Below are 19,372 nucleotides of genomic sequence, written 5' to 3' on the forward strand. Positions count from 1 at the left end.
GCGTCAGTGACCCCATTGGTTAACATGTAAAAGTGTTCATAATGTTTGCCATGCATTATCCACTTTATCAGAAAGTCAACCCTACCTTGGGGACCTAAGCTGATGTTGCTTTTAAAGAAATTGTGGCTATGAGCTTCCTTTGTGAGAGCCGGCTTTTGAGAATACAGAATGAGCTCAACACATTACACGCCAGAAAAAGTTGTTGAGGATTTCAGACAGAGAATCTTCAAAGCCCTATTCATTTAGTGGTCTTAATATTCTGGTGAAAGTTATTGATTGTTACGTTCATATGGTGCCCAAGCATTGTGGTAACAACTACTTCACTTGGAGTACACAGTAAGAGTGTACTCCACAGAATATGGTAGCTTTATGATGCATTTTCAAAAACTGGTTTCTTGTTCAGTTGACATTTTCAAATTTTGCATTGTTTATTAGGTGTTGTGTCCTGTGTTTTTCTACAGCTTCTTAGTTAAACATCTGAATAGTGAACACAAGTTGACCTTTTGCTTGATTTTCTAGATTGCATGCCCTTGCTGCAAAACAGTTTAACTTCAAAGCTGCTTGCACCTTACTGAAAAATTATTTTGAAGCAGCCATAGCCACCTATAAGACGCACGACATGATAATGAAAATTGTAATATTGTTTTTGATCTACATGATGCCCCAACAATCATGCATCAAGATTTATAAATATGTAAGTGGCATGTAACTAGACAGGACCAAGGTAATGTTGTTTGCTACATAAAAGCGTTTTCTCAAGAAGCCCGCGAATACTCGTAAAGGGCCTTGAGTGGCCAGTCACACGCCAATTTAGCGTCGCAAAGCTGCGAATACAACTTAACTGAGTTCCTTTAAGAAACGAGAAGAAAGAGGGTTAACCCTCTTTATTAGTCATATCATCAATTTTTATTACTCATATCATGAGAAGCAAACAAACACTGACACGAAGGACAACATAGGAGAAATTACTTGTGTTTAATAAGCGAAATAAACGATAAATTAATGGAAATCAAAGTGGGTGAAAAAACAACTTGCCACAGGTGGGGAACGATCCCAAAACCTTCACATTCTTTTAAGAAAACGACAATGCTCAGAAAATCATCCTTTTTTATGCAGCGCGTCGAGACAAATTATCTTAGACATGGCCATGGCCCTCAAAAAAGACGCCGAGGCCACAGCAGTTGACTGCAGAAGCGGAGACCACAAGCAGTTCCTCCAGTAATCATGAAAAGGTCCCCTGAGGCACAAGTCTAATTCGGTGCCACCACCTTTCTCCTGCAGCCTTTCTACCTACTTAGCTTAGCGGGTGGGTCAAAGATGGCAAACGGAAAAAGGTTGAACAGCTTCAAGCATAGAACTTGCAGAAGCTCATAAGTGTGAAATTCCTCTCTTACCATTTATCAAAAAAAACTGGAAATAAGTAGACGGTATGGTCTTCATATGGACACCTCTTTCCCGCAGAGAATCAGCAGTGAAAAAAGCAGCTCATGAAGGCTTCAGTATAGGCCAGGATGATTTTTCGTAGATAGCATAATGATTATGAACGTTTCTAGTTAAGATAGAGGTAGTAGACTGAATAATCAAATAGTTTAGATGTAGATTAGAAGAAATATTTTATTCCACTGTGAGCATTTTAAATCAACCCAATAATTCTTGTTTGATAGTCTATGTGTGTCGAGCGACAGTGCTTCCTGATACAGTACTTCTTGATGCTTGCTTCTTGCTGACGTCATTCTTATGCCGCATAATTCGCCTGTTTAAATTCACTGTTTCTCCAGCACAAGTAAATTTACGTTTCATAAAAAAAACTTGTAGACGATTTCCGGAAACTTGCTGATGAGATTAGAGGGCGGCATGCATCCCAGGCTCAGATATGCATTCAAGAGCCTCGTTTCTTGCAAATCCTCAAGATATACTCCTGCTAACCAAGTTCTTGGTATCTTCCAAAAGATTATCTGCTAATACTATATTTTCCTAAATTTGGAAACCAGTCCATATAGAACATGTCAAGGGATATCTCTAACATGCACACAAATTCCAGTTGAAATAAATAAAAATAAATATAACACCAAAAACAATTATAATTGGGATGATGCCATTTTTCAGCAGAATAAAAAAACAACTTTAATTGGGATGATGCCATTTTTCAGTAGAATAAAATCTGCCTTCCGATCTAAATCTGGAGTCCTTCATAATTCAGACGACTAAATACATCATGAGGGTTGCGACGTGAAGTATACATGTTGTATTTATTCCTCATTTTTTTAATATAAGACCAGACGATGCTTAAACAGCAGTGAAAGAACTGAGATCACAGTACCTAATACTTTATATTGCTCCAGAAATCAGTTTCTCTGCCCACCGCAGCATCCCACACTAAAAGTTTTTGACAGCAAATGTGGGAAAGAAGGCACATAACACTTAGGGTGGGGCTATTCGCTTTGATTGTTTGGGAATGAAGATCATAGTGTACTTGTTATGGCCCTACGTGTCAGTACCTTTAAACAACAAAAAGGGGGGTTTTGCATTTTGCAAAACTGCATGGAGGCCTAATTTATAAGCCCTGACAAGTGATGCTAAGCGTATTCTCCACAGCTTTGGGCTATACATGTACACTAGTTTACACAGAACACAGTCTTCACCTAATCACGGCCCAGGTGGCGATTCACGTTCTTCAAAGGTGTTTCATTGTATGGGATGGCACATAGTGTTCCACTTATTTGCAGAATATTGCATTCCAATTGTGTCATATTGGACAATTTATTAGAGAGCTTTGCCTTCCCTAAATTTATTACACCTGTGTACCAGCGAACCATTGACAGAAGCTTTCAATATCTGCAGCTTGTGGAAAAACAATTGTAACTGCTATGTTATATGTAACTGCTAGTGCACAGGCATTGGCAACAGCAATAGTTAAAGTACACTAGCTTCTTCTACTCTGGAGTATGCATCCTCCACCAGAAAATGAAATTTTTTTCTCTTCCTCCTCTACCAGATTTAAATGTGAAGCGGGGTGTAATTTGTAGGGCATACTCTTGCATAGCCTTCATAAGCATTTCTCATTATCTGCACCACATATCATTGTTGCTGCGACTGTAAAAGCAGGGTGTCTGTTCACAGCACCCGTAGAGAACAGTCAGTGAATCTCTAACGAGCAGTAAGCATCATGAATGATCGAATAATTTTTAGTACTTTTGAAAAAAACTAGCACCCTTTGCCTTCCACTGTGGTGCTTTTGAAACTCTAAGGTTGGCCCGTCTCCACAAGGTTTGACTGCAGGATGATATTTTGCATGAAAAAGTGCACTTGTGCACACAGCACCTCATCGGCAACGTTCCGCTGCACAGAATGTCATGAGCTTTTGTATGCATCGGTCACCATATCACAAACCGGATGCTCCTTTGTTAGTTGGAATGTAGAATTAATGTAAAGCACATTTGATGTTTTAAGAAAAAGAATTGTACATAATTCTCCTCACTGATGCGTAGTGTTACAATAGCATGACCAGCACCATGAGAGTCACTGTCGTGTATAATTGTGTGTATGGTGTTGGGGGGAAGGGTACAATAATTTTAGCATCTTTTCCGGATTACTTGAATCACCATTGTGGAATGCTGTTTGTTTCTTTCACTCATTGTTACCAAACTTCACTTTGGTAGTGACAACCAGTATAATGTAGTTTCCTAGCGCTCCTGCCAACATATACAACGTGTAGGCATCTGTGTTTAAAAAAAGAACAGCCAATGGTTTGCCAGGAGCTAAGGTCCATTTAGACTATGAAATTTTTAGCATACACCTGTGCCTATTATGGCTAAATGAATTCCCACCCAGGAGAACTGCGCATACATTTTCTTCCATTATAATAACTCTAAAGCTTTAAACAGCATTTGAACTTCGGCTTGTTTAAAAAATGACACATTTCCTTGTTCAAGTAACACAAAAGTTCCACAGGAAGACAGAAACCAGATACGATCAACAGTGGCATGAATATAAACAGCGCTCAACGTTTCTCAATCTTGCACCTGGTTATCATATTGCCCATCCAATTTCTTTCACAGGTAGTTCTTTGCTGTTTTATGGTCATACCCAGTTCATGTTTTATGTCCTTATTTTATAATATTTGGTCATTATATTTTTTTCTTCATCGGTTTGCAACAACATTTGTAGTCATGAATGTGCATTCATTTACCATTTACACCAACCTTAACCAGATGAATCTTTATAAAAAAATTATTGTCCTTAATACTTCGTTACTTTTTTCCAAATGTGCAAACAGTTTATCTTAATTCCCATTTTGACTTCTGGGAGGACTAAGTCTAGTGCATTGATGATTGCTTACATGTGTACATCGTTTCCTGTTTCGTCCATCCCTACTCTTTGCAAGAACTGACAGCAGTGCCCCTACACGCTCCATCACAATCACCGCTGCTAAGCACACCCTTCCTGCCTTTATTTTAACACTTTGGCTACTCTTGACATATTGTATGCACCAGCTTCTCCCCAAATGAGGGTAGAGACCAGTGAACTATGCACAAAAAAACGCTGCCAAGGAAAACATTTGCTACCCTGATGACAAGCGCCTTTGTTGAAATGACGGCTATAGCAACATTACTTGTTCCAACAATGTTGGTGTAACCACATGTTTTCTAACACAGAAGTTACTGCTTTGTTGTGTTCCGTGATTATCCTTTATTGCCGCTTTCTTTGGGATGTAAATTAACGAATACTGTTTGTTTCTCCTAACAGCAGCAAGTTTATCATTGCAAGGCGTTTGGGGTCAAGAACAACTTTCACCAGGAAAAAGTGCAAGACGAGAGATTGAAGAAAATAAAGTTGCTTCTGTGATCTAAAGAACTTGAGGACTGAACATTTGTACCTTTTTGTATAATGCTATGCAATGCATTCATATCACGAAGCACAACGTGTTTTATCCTTTCAGCTATGTCAGTGTGTTGGCAAGACAGTTTTCTCAATGGTGACCGGATGCTTTAATTATGAGCTGCCTTCATGACATTTGCATTAAATGTGCTATCGTGGTATGTGCTATCGTGGACAAGAATACCCTGGAAGCGCAAGCATCGATCAAATTGCATCTTTGCGTTCAAGACCGCTGGAAACTGGATCACGTATGTACATCCCGAACGCAGATGTTAGCGCGGCTGATTCCAGCAGGTAGAGCACCTATAAATATGGTCCACGCTCACGTGTCCTGGGCAAATTTGTCCCCGATGGTACATTCACCAAACGATCATGTATATGCTCTGTAAGACGAAATACGGGAAGCACCTGTACTTTAACAGATATAGTACAGATTCAGCATACGGAGTCTTCCGTTTTGTGAATACGGAAAGCACCTGCACTTTAACGGTTATAGTACAGACTTAGAATAGAGTGTGTTGCGTTTTCTGAATACAAAAAGCACCTGTACAATAACGGTAATAGTACATATGGAGCATACAGAGTCTTCGGCTTTATAATGCGAAAGCACTCGTATTTTGTGTTATGGCCTCTCTTTTATGGCTGTCCGTTCTACAGAAGTGACCATTCTTTATTTACGGAAAAGCGTTTGGTCACATTACCATCAGATTCGCCGTAAAATGAGGAATTTTTTTTTACAGTGTACGCATAAGCCCTGCTGCCTTCCCGCCGAATACTCTTCACATCACGCGAGTGCCGTCAGTGATCACGGTCATCGAGTTGACCATGTTCTCGTGTGTTAGGACATATGAGATGGTGCGTACTTAGAAAGCGAATGTTTGCTGTAACTTGCACTGCGTATAAAATTACGTGCCTTATTTCGTGCTATAGTAATGCGCCCTTCGGCCTAAATGGGGACTTCAGCTATTACACTAATATACGAAACGGATACTACTAGTTGATTGACCTACTGGAAGATTTCGAACGCGTGAATTATAAGCTTGTACTTTCAGTCCATGGCAAACACAGAGAAAAGCGACATCACCCCTTACCATATGAAGCCCACACATAATAAAGCCAAGCAATGCTTCAGAAAAACTATTTGTGACAACACTTGAAGTGTGTATATGACAACCAAGGTGAATTGAAAAAAAACCTTTCCTGCAGTGGAAGCCAAAACCACAACCTATGTTGAGATGTTACTGAAGATCTCTCTTATGGCGTCTGGAGAGGCGTATCAAATATTGCGCGTCTATAGTATAGGACGACGCCATACAATAGAGGCTTAGGTATATGTTACCCAATATGTTACCGCTATTGTTATGGAATATGGGAGCAGTACATTAACAATATTGCCCAGTGAGTATAGCCAGACTAGTTGCATAAGGAAGGACTTACGACTTGCACACCGCCTTCCCTCTGGCGTAAGACGACAGAGGATTGATGGTGCTCGTCCTGGTACAGAACCTCTTGAATAGCTGAGGTGTCAACCTGCGTATACATGTCATTTTTGGAGTTCGCTATCAGTAGAAAAATGTATGATCCTTTGTTTGATGCTTCTGGGGTATTCCGAGCTAAAAATGTCACTTCTATTTTGTAGCTCTACAGTAAAATGTTTGTTTTGCTTACGTTGCGTTGTACGTGTCCTTATGATCTGCTGCTGCACCCTAATCCTAATTTCTACACAATTTAGGACTAATTTTTATAGAACTAAATGGTCTATTTTCGTAGCAAATATGAAGAGTTCTAAGAACATATTATGCATGCATTCTCATAATTCAAAGTGCTATCCACAACACTTACAGAAGAATCACGGATTTCGTAGAATATCCAGTTCATTTGCAAGGAAAATAAAAAAAGAAACTAAATTGTGCTAATAGCATAAATGTTTGTATAGGAACGATCAATTGGTAAACATTCTTCGCAGCAGGGTCTGTTCACGGGAGTGCGCCGGCACACCGTATCTGTGGCCCTTGCATATCTTCAAGACACTTGATGCTTTTCTTGGCAATGGGCGTGTAACGTGAGTATAGGAAACGCAATAAATGAGGCATAAAAGTGCTTCCGTACAGAGCGCTATTTTACACTAGAGAAGAACTCGTGGTGCAGGATGAAGCAGTACATCTTTTTTATTTCGTAACTTCAAAGGGCCCCTAAAATTCACCGACGATTACGATACTCCCAAATTCGAAATTTTAGGGCAACTCTATAGGTTTTTTTCAATTCGCGATATATTGACTGTCGCGGGCAATATGTCTCGTGCGGCACATTGTCTCGTTCGGCAAACGTCTCGTGCGGCAATATGTCTCGTGCGGCAAATGCAGTGACGACTGGCGCGAACTGCCTCGCTAATCGGGAGATCGCGAGAGGCAGCGCGAGGCCGACGCCCGGACGCAATTCACAGCAGCCGCTGCAGCCAGACCTCTGCTCATGCAGCGCTTTGTTTCCCTATGTGGTATCGGTTGACGCGCTCGCAGCATGCCACTGGTGAACAGACGACGGCACGCTACTTTCGCGCCATCTCGTAGCGGTCGTTGTCGAACAGGCTCTCTTGCACGGCACTACGCTTTCCTTTGCACGCTTTCGCCATACTCTCCTCCTCCGATTTCCACATCATGCTTTCACTGTAGCATCCTCCTCCGCTTTCTTAATCGCGCTCTCTCCACTATCGCCATCTTCCACCACCCGCTTCGCTCCGCACTCGCTCTTTCATATTTCGCTGTGCTCGCCCGCTTGGTTACGCCGAGGGAGGCCGAGGGACGCTTTTGCCACGCGTTTGACGCCGAGAGACTGAGGCACGCCGACGCTCAAAGCAGGAACGGGTGCATAAGAGCGGCATTCAAAAATTTACGTTTCAAGTTATTTGTTCAAATTCTGTGCAATAATTCAGTGTAGACTACGATAAATCTACGCTTAGTGTACGCCTCATCAAGAAATCGAAACAGGGCAGTACAATTGCGCTACCTACCGAAGGTAACTTTCTCGACTGTATAAATAAAAGTTTACTTGGATTACAACCAATCGCTTGTTATCGCAACTTGCTAATCAGAAAAAAGCACTTCGTGTTACTTCAAAAATTAGTTTTTTGTCACGTTTGTTCTACCATGTACAATATTATTATATGTATCAAGAAAATTACACCGCCTGTACGTACTTGAAACAATGTATTGCATGACAAAATAGCTGTAAGATAAAGAGCAGAAATTTTATTGTCACGCCTGATGCGTGCTTGTTTACAGCAGCAGGTTAGAAGAGGATATATAGGCCGGAAAAGCAGCCGCTGATATGTAGCCGGTCACCCGACCGACCATCGTCGTGCTACTTTCAACGTCTTTCTTGGCAGCACTGAATATATTTAAACTTGTAGCTTAGATACGATATCAGTGCATGCCGGAGGCCCGTATGTGCAAGCACTGTTTGCATCTACGGCACATTCCTCGTTCCCAAAGACTTGTAATGTTCAACGCGCATGCTTGTACGTTGTATGTGATCGATTGAAATTACCAAGTCAACTATACCGCTTTCACGCAGAATATTTACCTGGATACGTAATATTCTGAACGTTCTGAATGTGGAAGGAGTGAAGCCTCTATAACAAAAACTCTTCAGTTTCTTTTTTTTTTTCGGAACACTTCTTTTTCTCTTCTAAGCCTGCATAATCTCGTTATCCTTGTGCTGACAATGATCATGAAAACGCTCTTTCCACTACATCACACTTCTAAATGCCTTCATTGCACATTATGCTAAACCCGCTACGAAACTAATGTGTGTTGTCACAAAATTTGCAATTTTGCGACAATAAGTTTCAACCCAACATCAATAAGTTTTTACAATGAGACGAGAAGACAACAAAATTTCTATTTTGGACAATAACACGCAGATGTTGAAGGTGTATGGTATTTGAGAGCCATACACACAATAAAAATGGGAAATGTGCAGCATAGCCGGCTAATCGTGACGGTTCTTGAGGCTGTCTTGTTTCCCGCAATAATCATTTTGCTCACTCACCCTTTCCATCAGTTGTCCTTCGTGACTGCTCGTAACAAGCAGTAGTTTATCAGCCAGCACCGAGCTCTTTTGAAGATTCAGAGTTAGATTACTGCTGAGGCGTAGGACCAAGTTTTTGCTATTTGTTCTCTCTTGCAGAATAGTTGGATACACATAGAAGCCTTCTTCTGCCAAGGAAAGATAATGAACAACACGCATCGTCAAATAAACCTGCATAACTAACAAATTGTTTAGTCATCTCGCATTGCAACAGCAGTTATACAGACAGCCCTAGACAATTCGCATCGTCGTCGCCGGCGTTGACGTCGACGCTGCCATGGGCTTCCGTATAAAATCCAAGTGCTGTGAGATTGCTGCCGTTCGCCGTATACTGCAGGTGGGAAAACGTGCGACCATGAGCCGAGAATAATGGCGGCTTGATTTCGCCATCTCACGCGCGGAAGGGGGAGGGGCGACTAGCGGAGAGAAATGTTCGTTGCTAAAAGGGCGCAGGTTAGCTTGACGAGAGCTTCTTTTCTCGCATTTCTCCGAGCGTCGTGTGCATGAGTGAGTTGTGAGAGAGACATCTGAAGGCTGTAGTCGAAGTTCTTGAGATTTGGGGCCTTTTTGTTGGCGACTTTCACTTCCAATGTGCATTTGCTTACGTGCAACTGAGACTGGTGCGCTTTGCTGCCATGTAAGCGTCGCCTAACACGCCGTTTAAACGGGATCATAGTGACTGAAACAGAGCCGGCAATGCCAAATCGGCTGGGGTTTGTCTTTAGTGATTGGTCAGTGTCAAGCTGGCCCCGCGTAGCAAAAGTTTTACAGCTTCTCAGGGCGTCATTGGTAGTGCCGCAATGCCATGGTCGACGGCGGCACTACCAAACTGTCATAGCACACATGCATACACACAGGTCAGTTTCCGAAATACAAAAGCTACCCGCCGTGGTTGCTCAGTGGCTATGGTATTAGGCTGCTGAACACGAGGTCGTGGGATCGAATCCCGGCCACGGCGGCCGCATTTCGATGGGGGCGAAATGCGAAAACACCCGTGTGCTTAGATTTAGGTGCACGTTAAAGAACCCCAGGTGGTCGAAATTTCCGGAGGCCTCCACTACGGCGTGCCTCATAATCAGGAAGTGGTTTTGGCACGTAAAACCTCATAATATGTTTAAATGCAAAAGCTGTCAAGGCCGGCAGTTTTACACGCCATTGACAGGGTAGTCGTAAAGAGCTTTCACATTTATTGACAACATACATTGACGATACGTGCCTATCGTCCCTGCTACCATTCATGGCACGGCGACACATTGCTAAGTATTTCCATTATCTCTGGCGAAGCAGGCAAAGCTAAAAATGAAACCAACCACAAACGAAGCTTGAACCATACGCTGCAAGATCGTAAGGGGAAGCAAGCTATTTATTGTCACACTGCAACGGACCCGTCACTCAAGCGTGACGGGGTCACGTAAAATTAAGACTGTCATCATGTCATCACACTCTCAGATAGATATGGCGCTACTTAAATGCTCAATAAAATAAAAGATTCGGTCGAGCTAGATATAAATATTTGGCTTCTATAATTTAAGACATTTGTCATTAGTAAGGAAACACAACGTTCCTATGTAACCGAGAAGATGGCGAAAATAGAAAATTTTAGTGGCGCCTCCTGGTGTATATCATAGTACCTCGCATGCAACAGCAGCACTGGCTGAAGAGCATACAAACATTTCAGAGGGAGATAACGTCAGCTCCGCCACACAGCACGGGTGGTTCAAATTTACAAGCAACAGCCGGACCTTCGGCGGCAAGTTGGTACATAAGAAAGCGATGTGTTAGAAGATGGAAATTTACGATAATAAACTTCTAGCAGTCCATATAGCTCGATCTACTATTTCCCTTTAGTATCCTCTCAAAGTGCCCGGCTTTTTTTCCCCGGGTCAGCTCAGTGACACCGTCATTCGGGAGCTCAGTGCACCTACCTACTATTCATCAGCGTGTGAGAATTTGACTGAATGAACCAATAAATCAACTTGTGTAGAAGAAGCGCAGATTAATACATGGACACATTACGGCCAGGAGACAAATCTGAGTAGTGCTAACATGACTGAGAGAGCGTGCAAACGCGTTATGTCACCGTTCATTGCCATTTTGATCAACCACTTTTTATGTGAAATAGGTATATATTTCTGCCGTATATTTTCGGTCACAGTGCGGGAATATTCACCTTTGGACTTTCTAGAAAACTTCTTATATGTATTTTAGTATATTTAGGGGAGTAATTTGCCACTGCAGTAAAAGCGAATCCTTTTTTTTAGAGAAACGTCCAACTTTTGGTAACGCAACTTTTGAATAAAACATTAAATCGTCATTGGTGATCGGTTGGTCAGAATGATGTGAGATTTCATTTTGCTTTGGCGGCGATAGGGACACAAGTACCGCGTCTTTCATAAGTTTACTTAGCAACAGCGGTCTCAATGATCTCTAGCTAAATGCACTGAAAGGGGGCAAGGCTTTTAGGTGGACTTTTTGCCTTTCGAAATACTTCTGATAACCTTCGAATACTGTCCTCGCGCGGTTCTGTTTGCTGAAAACGGTTTTGTAAATATTGTATTCGAGATACAAGTTCCAGCTGCAATATGTGTAAATTCGAGTTTCTTGGAGGAATCCTGACGTTTCTGACAACGCTTTATGGAACAGTCGCAAAAACGGGCAACGACGGAGAGAAATTTTTTCCGAGAAAGGTACATTTCAGGTTACAGATGGTAGTGACATTGGCAAATATCTTGAACAATGTACTAAACGAAACCCATAAGTACATTTACGCGACCGAAAAAACGCGCCGATGCAATGATGTGGATGAACGTAGTGCTGTGCACATCAAATTCATCGCAACAACGGACAGATGCCTGAACAACAGCTGCCATGAATCAACAGGACATTAAAAATTTACCGTGGCCGCGCTGTGTACAGCGAGTGAAGTTTTACATTTTACTAAGAGAAATTATTACGTATAGTCTACATTTAATTATTACCAAGACCATTTACAAGGAATACCAGTGCACATTCTTGTTTGACTGCGCAGGGCTTAACTACTTTTTGTATATTCTCTTTTTCACTGTAATTATTTTCAGGTAGGAGCAATCACCCACTCATATTCTTGGCGAGCACACCCCCGTATAGACAGTCCATTCATACATACTGTTTCGCTACAGTATGTACGACCGATGTTCCCTCGAAAGGTTTTGTACTACCTCTCTGTCGTAGCTTTTAGCCGAGCGCCGCAAAGTGCGCAGTTAATCATCATCGTACGTACCTTTGTCGGCACTACGTTTCTCATATATTCGAGTAACGTTATCCACTGCGAATATGGACAAAAAGGCGACAGACGGGTACTGCACAAAGTTTTCCGATATTCGCAGTGAATAACATTATTTGAACGTATGAGCAATGTGCTGCTAAGGGACGTTTGTACAATGACGAGTAACATGCACAATTTTCAATACGTTAAAGCAAGAATCAATAAATGCTCTAAAAGGATTAAGCATTAAAGCACATGTTTGTATGACTCAACAAGTATAACCTGACTTAGGTGCACGAGTCTTGCCGCAAGAAAAAAAATTATAAATAATAAAGCTCTTCGGCAAGTTCCTCCCGATCACACCTCTAATCGATGCTTAACTGCAACTACATTTTGTTAAGTTTTACATAATACTGCCTTCACTGAGGAGGGAAATGCAAGAAACTTAAAACAGATTTACCTGCTCGGGTGGATGGGAAAAGTGAAAGGAAAGACATGATTACAAGCATGTCTAGTTTAGTAGAACTTGTTGTTGGGCGAGCTGGTAGGTATTAGCGAACATTGTTTAACTGCGCGAGCAAACGAACCACAAAGACACAATTGATCGTGACCTGGTTATTACCGTGTTCCGTTATGTTGACGATTTTCTTGTACTTTTAAAAAAGCAAGCCAGCTACACATATGACGAGGCCATCGCAGGTGTACTACACATTTTTCAGCGCCTTGGCAAAGGTTTAACATTCACCCATGAGCTAACAAAGGATAATAATATTCAGTTTTTAGACAACGCTATAAGCTTCTGTGACGACCATGTGTGCTGGAAATATAACCCAAGATCCCAAAAGAAATTGTTGCCCTACGATTCGGCTCATTCAAAAACGGTAAAGCGGGCAATAGCCACCCAGTGCATCTTATCAGCCTTAAGTAAGTCCTGCACGCACAAAATACAGGAAAGCTTTGACAAGCAGATTGTAAGGCTGGAAGAAGCCGGTTTCCCGCAATCAGTCATTTCAGCAGTAGTGGAGGCAGTGCTTAAGAAGACAAAGACGGAAGGCAATGTTGCTCAAGACACAGGGGAGCGCGAAAATAAGAAACGGACAGTTGTACCTTATGTTCACAAGACTTCCCACAACTTAAAGAAGGTTGTGAAACGGTATGGAGTTGAGGTCGCGTTCTCGGCTCCCGGCAAGCTCGCTGGGCTATGCTCGCGCATAGAAAGAAGTAAAAATAACTTCCAAGGGTGCGGAACTAAGCACTCCATTTCCCACGTAGCTTGCAGTGTTGGAGTAGTATACCAGATACCTCTGTCATGCGGCAAAGTTTACATTGGCCAAACAGGAAGGTGTGTGAATGTGCGCTTGCGTGAGCACGAATTGTCTATTAGAAATAAAACGAATGGGCACCTGCCTCTCCACTGCCTGGCGTGCACGTGCAAGCCGATCATGAAGGAAACAAAGATTTTGTGCCGCTGCCGAGATAGCCGAGCCAGAGAGCTACTCGAGGCGTACCATATTAAAAAGAAGGGACAACAATGTGCCAGTGACACCTCAGTTTATTTACATACCAGTGAGATTAGGTTTATTGACGAGCGTAGGTAGGTCGCGTTTCGCATATACAAGGTTTTACTTTTCTTTTACCTTCCCCCTTTTTTCGCGCACGCGCAGTGATGTATGTCGGGTGTGTATTTATATGTGTACCTTGTGGAATAAACTTTAGTTGCAAGTCTGCGCCCGTCCTTGTCCCTCGCTGTCTTTGTGGTTCGTTTGCTCGCGCAGTTAAACAATGTTCGCATGTCTAGTTTGTCCATGTTCATACAAAGCGCCATTTTCAATGCTTACGTTCACTCTGTCCAAATGCGCAGCAGCACGTCTGTCCATTATATATAGTGGACCACGAAAGCCGCACAATGTTCGCACCACAATGCATCTTGGCTCACGTTGTTAAGCCGCCGGAAAGTTCATCCTGCCATCGCCGACTTCAACAGAAACTGAAAGCTTATTGTGTTTACGCCACCTCATGTGAACCCTGAACGCCAAAGGTGTAGACCTTGGTTCCACTGAGCGAATTCGCCTATTATAAAGACACACCATAAAGTTCATCCTGACAGTTCACGTTCTATGGCACAGACGTAACGACCACAAAAACAAGTACAAGACGACACACGAAGCCAACAAGCCAAAATTTCCACCGTCTTGAAGTTCATTCAAACGATGCGAACTTGGAGTAAAACTCGAAGCTAATCGTGTTTATACCGCGTCATTTGAACACTCGACGCTAAAAATGTGGATCCTGGTGTCCTGACGACAGTCACCTATTCCCCTTGGATCAAGTGCCTCGCAGCACATCATAAGCGCGAGTTTTTCTGCAAATGTCAAATTCATTCTGGAGCGCTATGTCTGAAAGAAATGAGGCTCACTTAGTAGGGTACACCGTGTCATAGTCAATCGCTTTGATGCCGATTTTGCAAACCTGTGCAGTCATTTCTATCAATCAAACAGCCGAATTGGAAGAATCAACAATTATCTTTTTATTTGGGAAAGAAACAACGTAAGCGATCGGTTCTAATTACTGAAACAATTGAAAATGCAGCAGCATAAGCCTCGTAAATGCATTAAGAAGGAGAGCAAGACAATGCCTTCCTGCATAAGATAGTACATTTTAAATGGTGATTCAAGTTTGTCCCAAACGCTCACGCAACCAAAGCTGAGATTAAGAGAGAATGCTAGCAGTGTTTGTTGTCCAATAGACAAGCAAGAGCAAGATTTCAGGCATAACCAATTTTTTTGGTTGTGCTATCATTGCTAATGCAACTAGCATTGAGCAACTGATGCACGCGTAATTTGGTGATGAGAGATGCAATATTGAGAGGTGAGATAAACATTCGCTTATTGTTACGTAATTATGAAACTCATATATGTAGTAAGAATCACCAGAGTTCCTAGATTCGCCCTGTACTTGCACAAGCGATCAGGACTAATCCAGTCTAAGAGGAGATAAATTGAGATTCAAACGACAATGTGGTACAAGGTCGAACGCTTTCGAAAAGAAAAGTCTAGAAAAGCACAATCAGTTTCTAGATCCTCTTCCATGTTCTTAAGTAATCAGTTGTTAATGCGAATAATTGCGTCTCACGTGAGGAGATTCTCCGAAAAAAAATACTAAAAATAATTAGCATCCAGCTGGCCATATAATATTGATGCAATCACATGTTCTATCATTTTGCAGCATGTAGATGTTAATGATACTAGACGGTACTTTTCCGGCGTGTATTTATTACCTGATTATAATGTGGATATAACCTCTGGTATCTTCCAGTCTGGTTGCAGCACACCAGTGTTTAATGATTGCCTGGAAATGTGAGACAGAATTTTACTCAATTCTATGACGGTGCTTTTCAGATATTTAGAAATAATGTCGTCAACACCAAACGATGTGGTTAGCTTGAAGTTATTTACCAGGCATGTGAATCCTTCAACTGTTATTTCTAAAGGTAACATACATTGGCAGTTTAGTATCAATACATCCGGCACATCAGGCCCATCTTGTGCGGTGAATGTAGAAGAAAAATAAGCATTGAAAACAGAAGCACAGTGAGTATCTGGAAGGGAAGTGTTATTACTGTGTAAAGAAATGTTATTGTGGTCCTGATCTGGGCTTATATTGTGCCAGAACTTTCTGGGACTACATTTTAGAAGAGATGGTAGATCGTGAAAAAAGTAGTTGTATCTAGCTGAAGACTGGGCAAGAAAGGTAATTTTTAGGCATTCCTTCTATGTGTCGCAATGCGCTTGCGCGCGCAAATATTTACCACTATCCCAGTGGCGCTTGTTCCTGTTTGGCAGTAAGCGTAGGTGTCGGGTAAGCCATGGGTAAGATTTATTGTTGGTCATCTTAATCAGAGGAACGTACTGATTTACCAAGGCATACTTATCATTCCTGGACAGTATCCAATTCTCCTTCACCGACCGACTATTAAAGGAAGGTAAAAGCACGTGGCAGCAGATCTAATTCGGAATTCGTAACATAGCAATTGCCTTTATTATAATTGCGTATTTGAATATATTGGTCATTGAAATGTTTGAATGATATCCGGTAATGAGAAATAAACAGTCCAAATGAGCCGGTTTTAGCCTGCGGATTAGTAAAATTTGCGAAGTGGTTATCGCTTTGTTCTTAGCTAACCTCTCAATTACGCTTGTTTTCAACGCGATGGCAATAAGGGTCTCCTATCGCAGAAAATCCGGGGTTGCGGTGTCGGCGGAGTTATCCGGGAGCGAAAATTTTCATTTATACTTATGTATATGCATATATGCCGCACCTTGTTATATGACGTGCGGTATATGCGGATTGTATTGCCACACCATTCTATCAGTGAAGTTATGCCTCAATTTTTTTAGAATGAGAGCCTAGAAAAACAATGTCATGCAACAAAACACCGGAAGCGCATGCCTTCTATGTTAAATCTTCTCAGTCTGAAATATTAAAAGTCGGAAACAACAAAAAACCTCAAAATTAAGCAAGATCTTCGGCGCCTCTGTGCAGCACCTCCGCGATCGGCCCATGCAGGTCACTTTTCGACCAGAAAGCGTTTCCGGTAAACATTACGGTTACATAAACTTCAGTTGCCGTGAAGCGTGAGAAGCAGTGAGGGGTCTTTGAATGCTATCGCGTTCCACTTTTAAAGGCGAAGCTTAAGCATCCACCAATTTTCCGTTCAATACCTGAATCTCCTTATGGTTTGGGAATCATTGGGTAAGTTGGTTCATTTGAGTTTAACGGCACAAAGGCAACTAAGGCCATGTTTGTTTTTTTGTTTGTTTGTTTTTTGTTTGTTTGTTTGTTTGTTTGGTTTTTTGTTTGTTTGTTTGTTTGTTTGTTTGTTTGTTTGTTTGTTTGTTTGTTTGTTTGTTTGTTTGTTTGTTTGTTTGTTTGTTTGTTTGTTTGTTTGTTTGTTTGTTTGTTTGTTTGTTTGTTTGTTTGTTTGTTTGTTTGTTTGTTTGTTGGTTTGTTTGTTTGTTTGTTTGTTTGTTAACCAAGTCTGTGAACGGCCGAGCACATACACAACGCTGTCGTAAAAATTCGTTCGCCAGAATGACCAAAGGTCATTACCACTGTAAATTTCAGGAAACCTTTAAATGATGGCAAAATAATTGCATAATGCCACTTTTAATCTATGATGTGTCTTGGCAGACTTCAACATTATCTAATACAGGTATCTTAAATTCTAATTCCCTGTAGGTTTTTGTTGTTAAATTCTGTAAGAAATAACATAAATGTTAGAAATTAAACGGGGTCTAATTGCATAAAAATATTTTCTGGCCAAGCTCTCATTTCTTCTTGCTGGTTACAACGAAGGCGCCAAATAAAACAACGGACGAAGGAAGGCGACATGAGACAACCACGTGGCCGTTGTAATCAATCGTTGTAATGATGTAAACCAACTCGCCCACCAGCAGGTGCTTCTTGCTGGTCCATTTATAGATTTCTAGATGGCTAGAAGATTGATAAAATATTAAATTGCTCCATGCAGGACGATGCCTGTCAGTTCGACTGGATGATAGAGTCATAATAATTGCCGCCGGTTGTGATACCATATGCTCGTGCTGAATTAGTCAAGCAGTAAACTCAGATCAAAGATCCATTTTTTTCCCGGCGCAGAAGAACTTACTCCCATTTCTGTTACAGAATCTGCTTGCTCCAAACTTTCTCCCCCAAGTCTGCTTGATTGTAAAATCAAATATAACAAAATGAAGACGCCATAGCATGGGTGTTTTGTTCTATTTTGGGGCACACAAGATCTTCCTGGACGATATCACTGTCTTCTTTATCTACGAACCACGATTCCTTGAGTGTAAGAACAGACGCCTTCGTGACATGCAAAAAGCGTTCACAGTCATAGGCATCGATCTTTAAGCTCCTCTAGTACATGTGGAGTAGGATGAACAGTTCACATTGTACATCTTTGAACGAATGAGAGCTGATAGTCATCAACAGTTTGTGATCCCACTATCAATCTTTAGTAACTTCAAAAAAAATCTACGCCAAAGCAAACATCTTCAGAGGACCATATCACAAGAACAAATGAACATGCGCGTCTACCAAGGCGAAAGGACGCCGAGCCTTGAAGTCTCAATTTCATACATCTAGGAAACAACACTGATAAAACGTGAACACATGACGAGTGATAGTTAAAAGGTAAACGTAACAACTGCTTTCTATATGCCACTGCTTTCTTCGCAGACAACAATGTTGAGCTGTTCATCCCAAAGGTCGAAGCGTTGAAAGTCATATCAAGGTTTAGCTTTGCGATCACGCTTCTCGGGCCGTGTTACAACAATACGCGGGGGTGACGCGTTGTCGAGAAGCATCGTGCTGGGCAAGTGCTCCTTCGTAGCACAAACAACGCCCTAGTAGCTACTATGCTTTCTCACTATGCTAAAGCGATGAGGAACGCCACCACTGGCATTGCCGGTGTCCCGCTTCGACGGAGCACAATATGGGACCGCTGAAAAGCCGCTAACTTTCGTAGAACGAAGTGTGATGCCCGTTCCGCTCAGACGACTGCAAGCTCCACTGCGTTGTGCGCACCCAGCTGAGGGGTTTCAGCGCGAATCGATTGGACACATCACGAAGCCGGTAGTGCAGGCGCCAATCCACGTCGCCGGCTCTCGAGCTCTATAAGATTCAGTGCCTGCCCAAATGAACAGTCCACTTAGCGGACACACACAGAATACACTACCCTCTCCCGGTTCAGGAGAAATGTTACTATTTGTGCGCAGCGATCATACCAGCAGCGAAAAGCAAAACACTGTCTCGGCGTTTCTGCAGAGGCGACCAAGCTGAGCGTGGACGTGCGCCCACTTTGCTTGGACGTTTTCGCAGCCAAACGCACCGCACGTCTCTCAATCCCTGGAAACCTACTAACGCTCAACGCACAGGCCACGCATGCTCCGTCGAAAGCGTGGCAGAACGACGACGACGGCTACGAACGCGCCTCGTGATGTATAAAAGCAGACGCGCTTGACCCGCTGATCAGATTTTCTACGATGGGCGACTCTGCTCGCCGCTATCGTTGTGCTTTGATTGTAACTTGCCTTTGTGGGCACAGGTTCGCCTATTATAAAATTTGTCATATTATTCGCAGTATCGTTCATGTGTTCTTCT

General features: G+C 42.1%; 1 protein-coding gene across 1 annotated transcript in view; it reads right to left on the reverse strand.

Moving 5' to 3' along the window:
- Nucleotides 1-19,372, reverse strand: part of LOC139050270 (venom metalloproteinase antarease TserMP_A-like) — a 97,355-nt gene that overhangs the window by 46,714 nt on the left and 31,269 nt on the right. Inside the window, exon 2 of the mRNA XM_070526477.1 lies at nucleotides 6,316-6,408. Within this exon, the coding sequence (XP_070382578.1) occupies nucleotides 6,316-6,408 (93 nt within the window). The remainder of the gene's footprint in view (nucleotides 1-6,315; nucleotides 6,409-19,372) is intronic.

This window comes from Dermacentor albipictus, chromosome 10, assembly GCF_038994185.2.
Source record: "Dermacentor albipictus isolate Rhodes 1998 colony chromosome 10, USDA_Dalb.pri_finalv2, whole genome shotgun sequence".
Classification (NCBI taxonomy): domain Eukaryota; kingdom Metazoa; phylum Arthropoda; class Arachnida; order Ixodida; family Ixodidae; genus Dermacentor; species Dermacentor albipictus.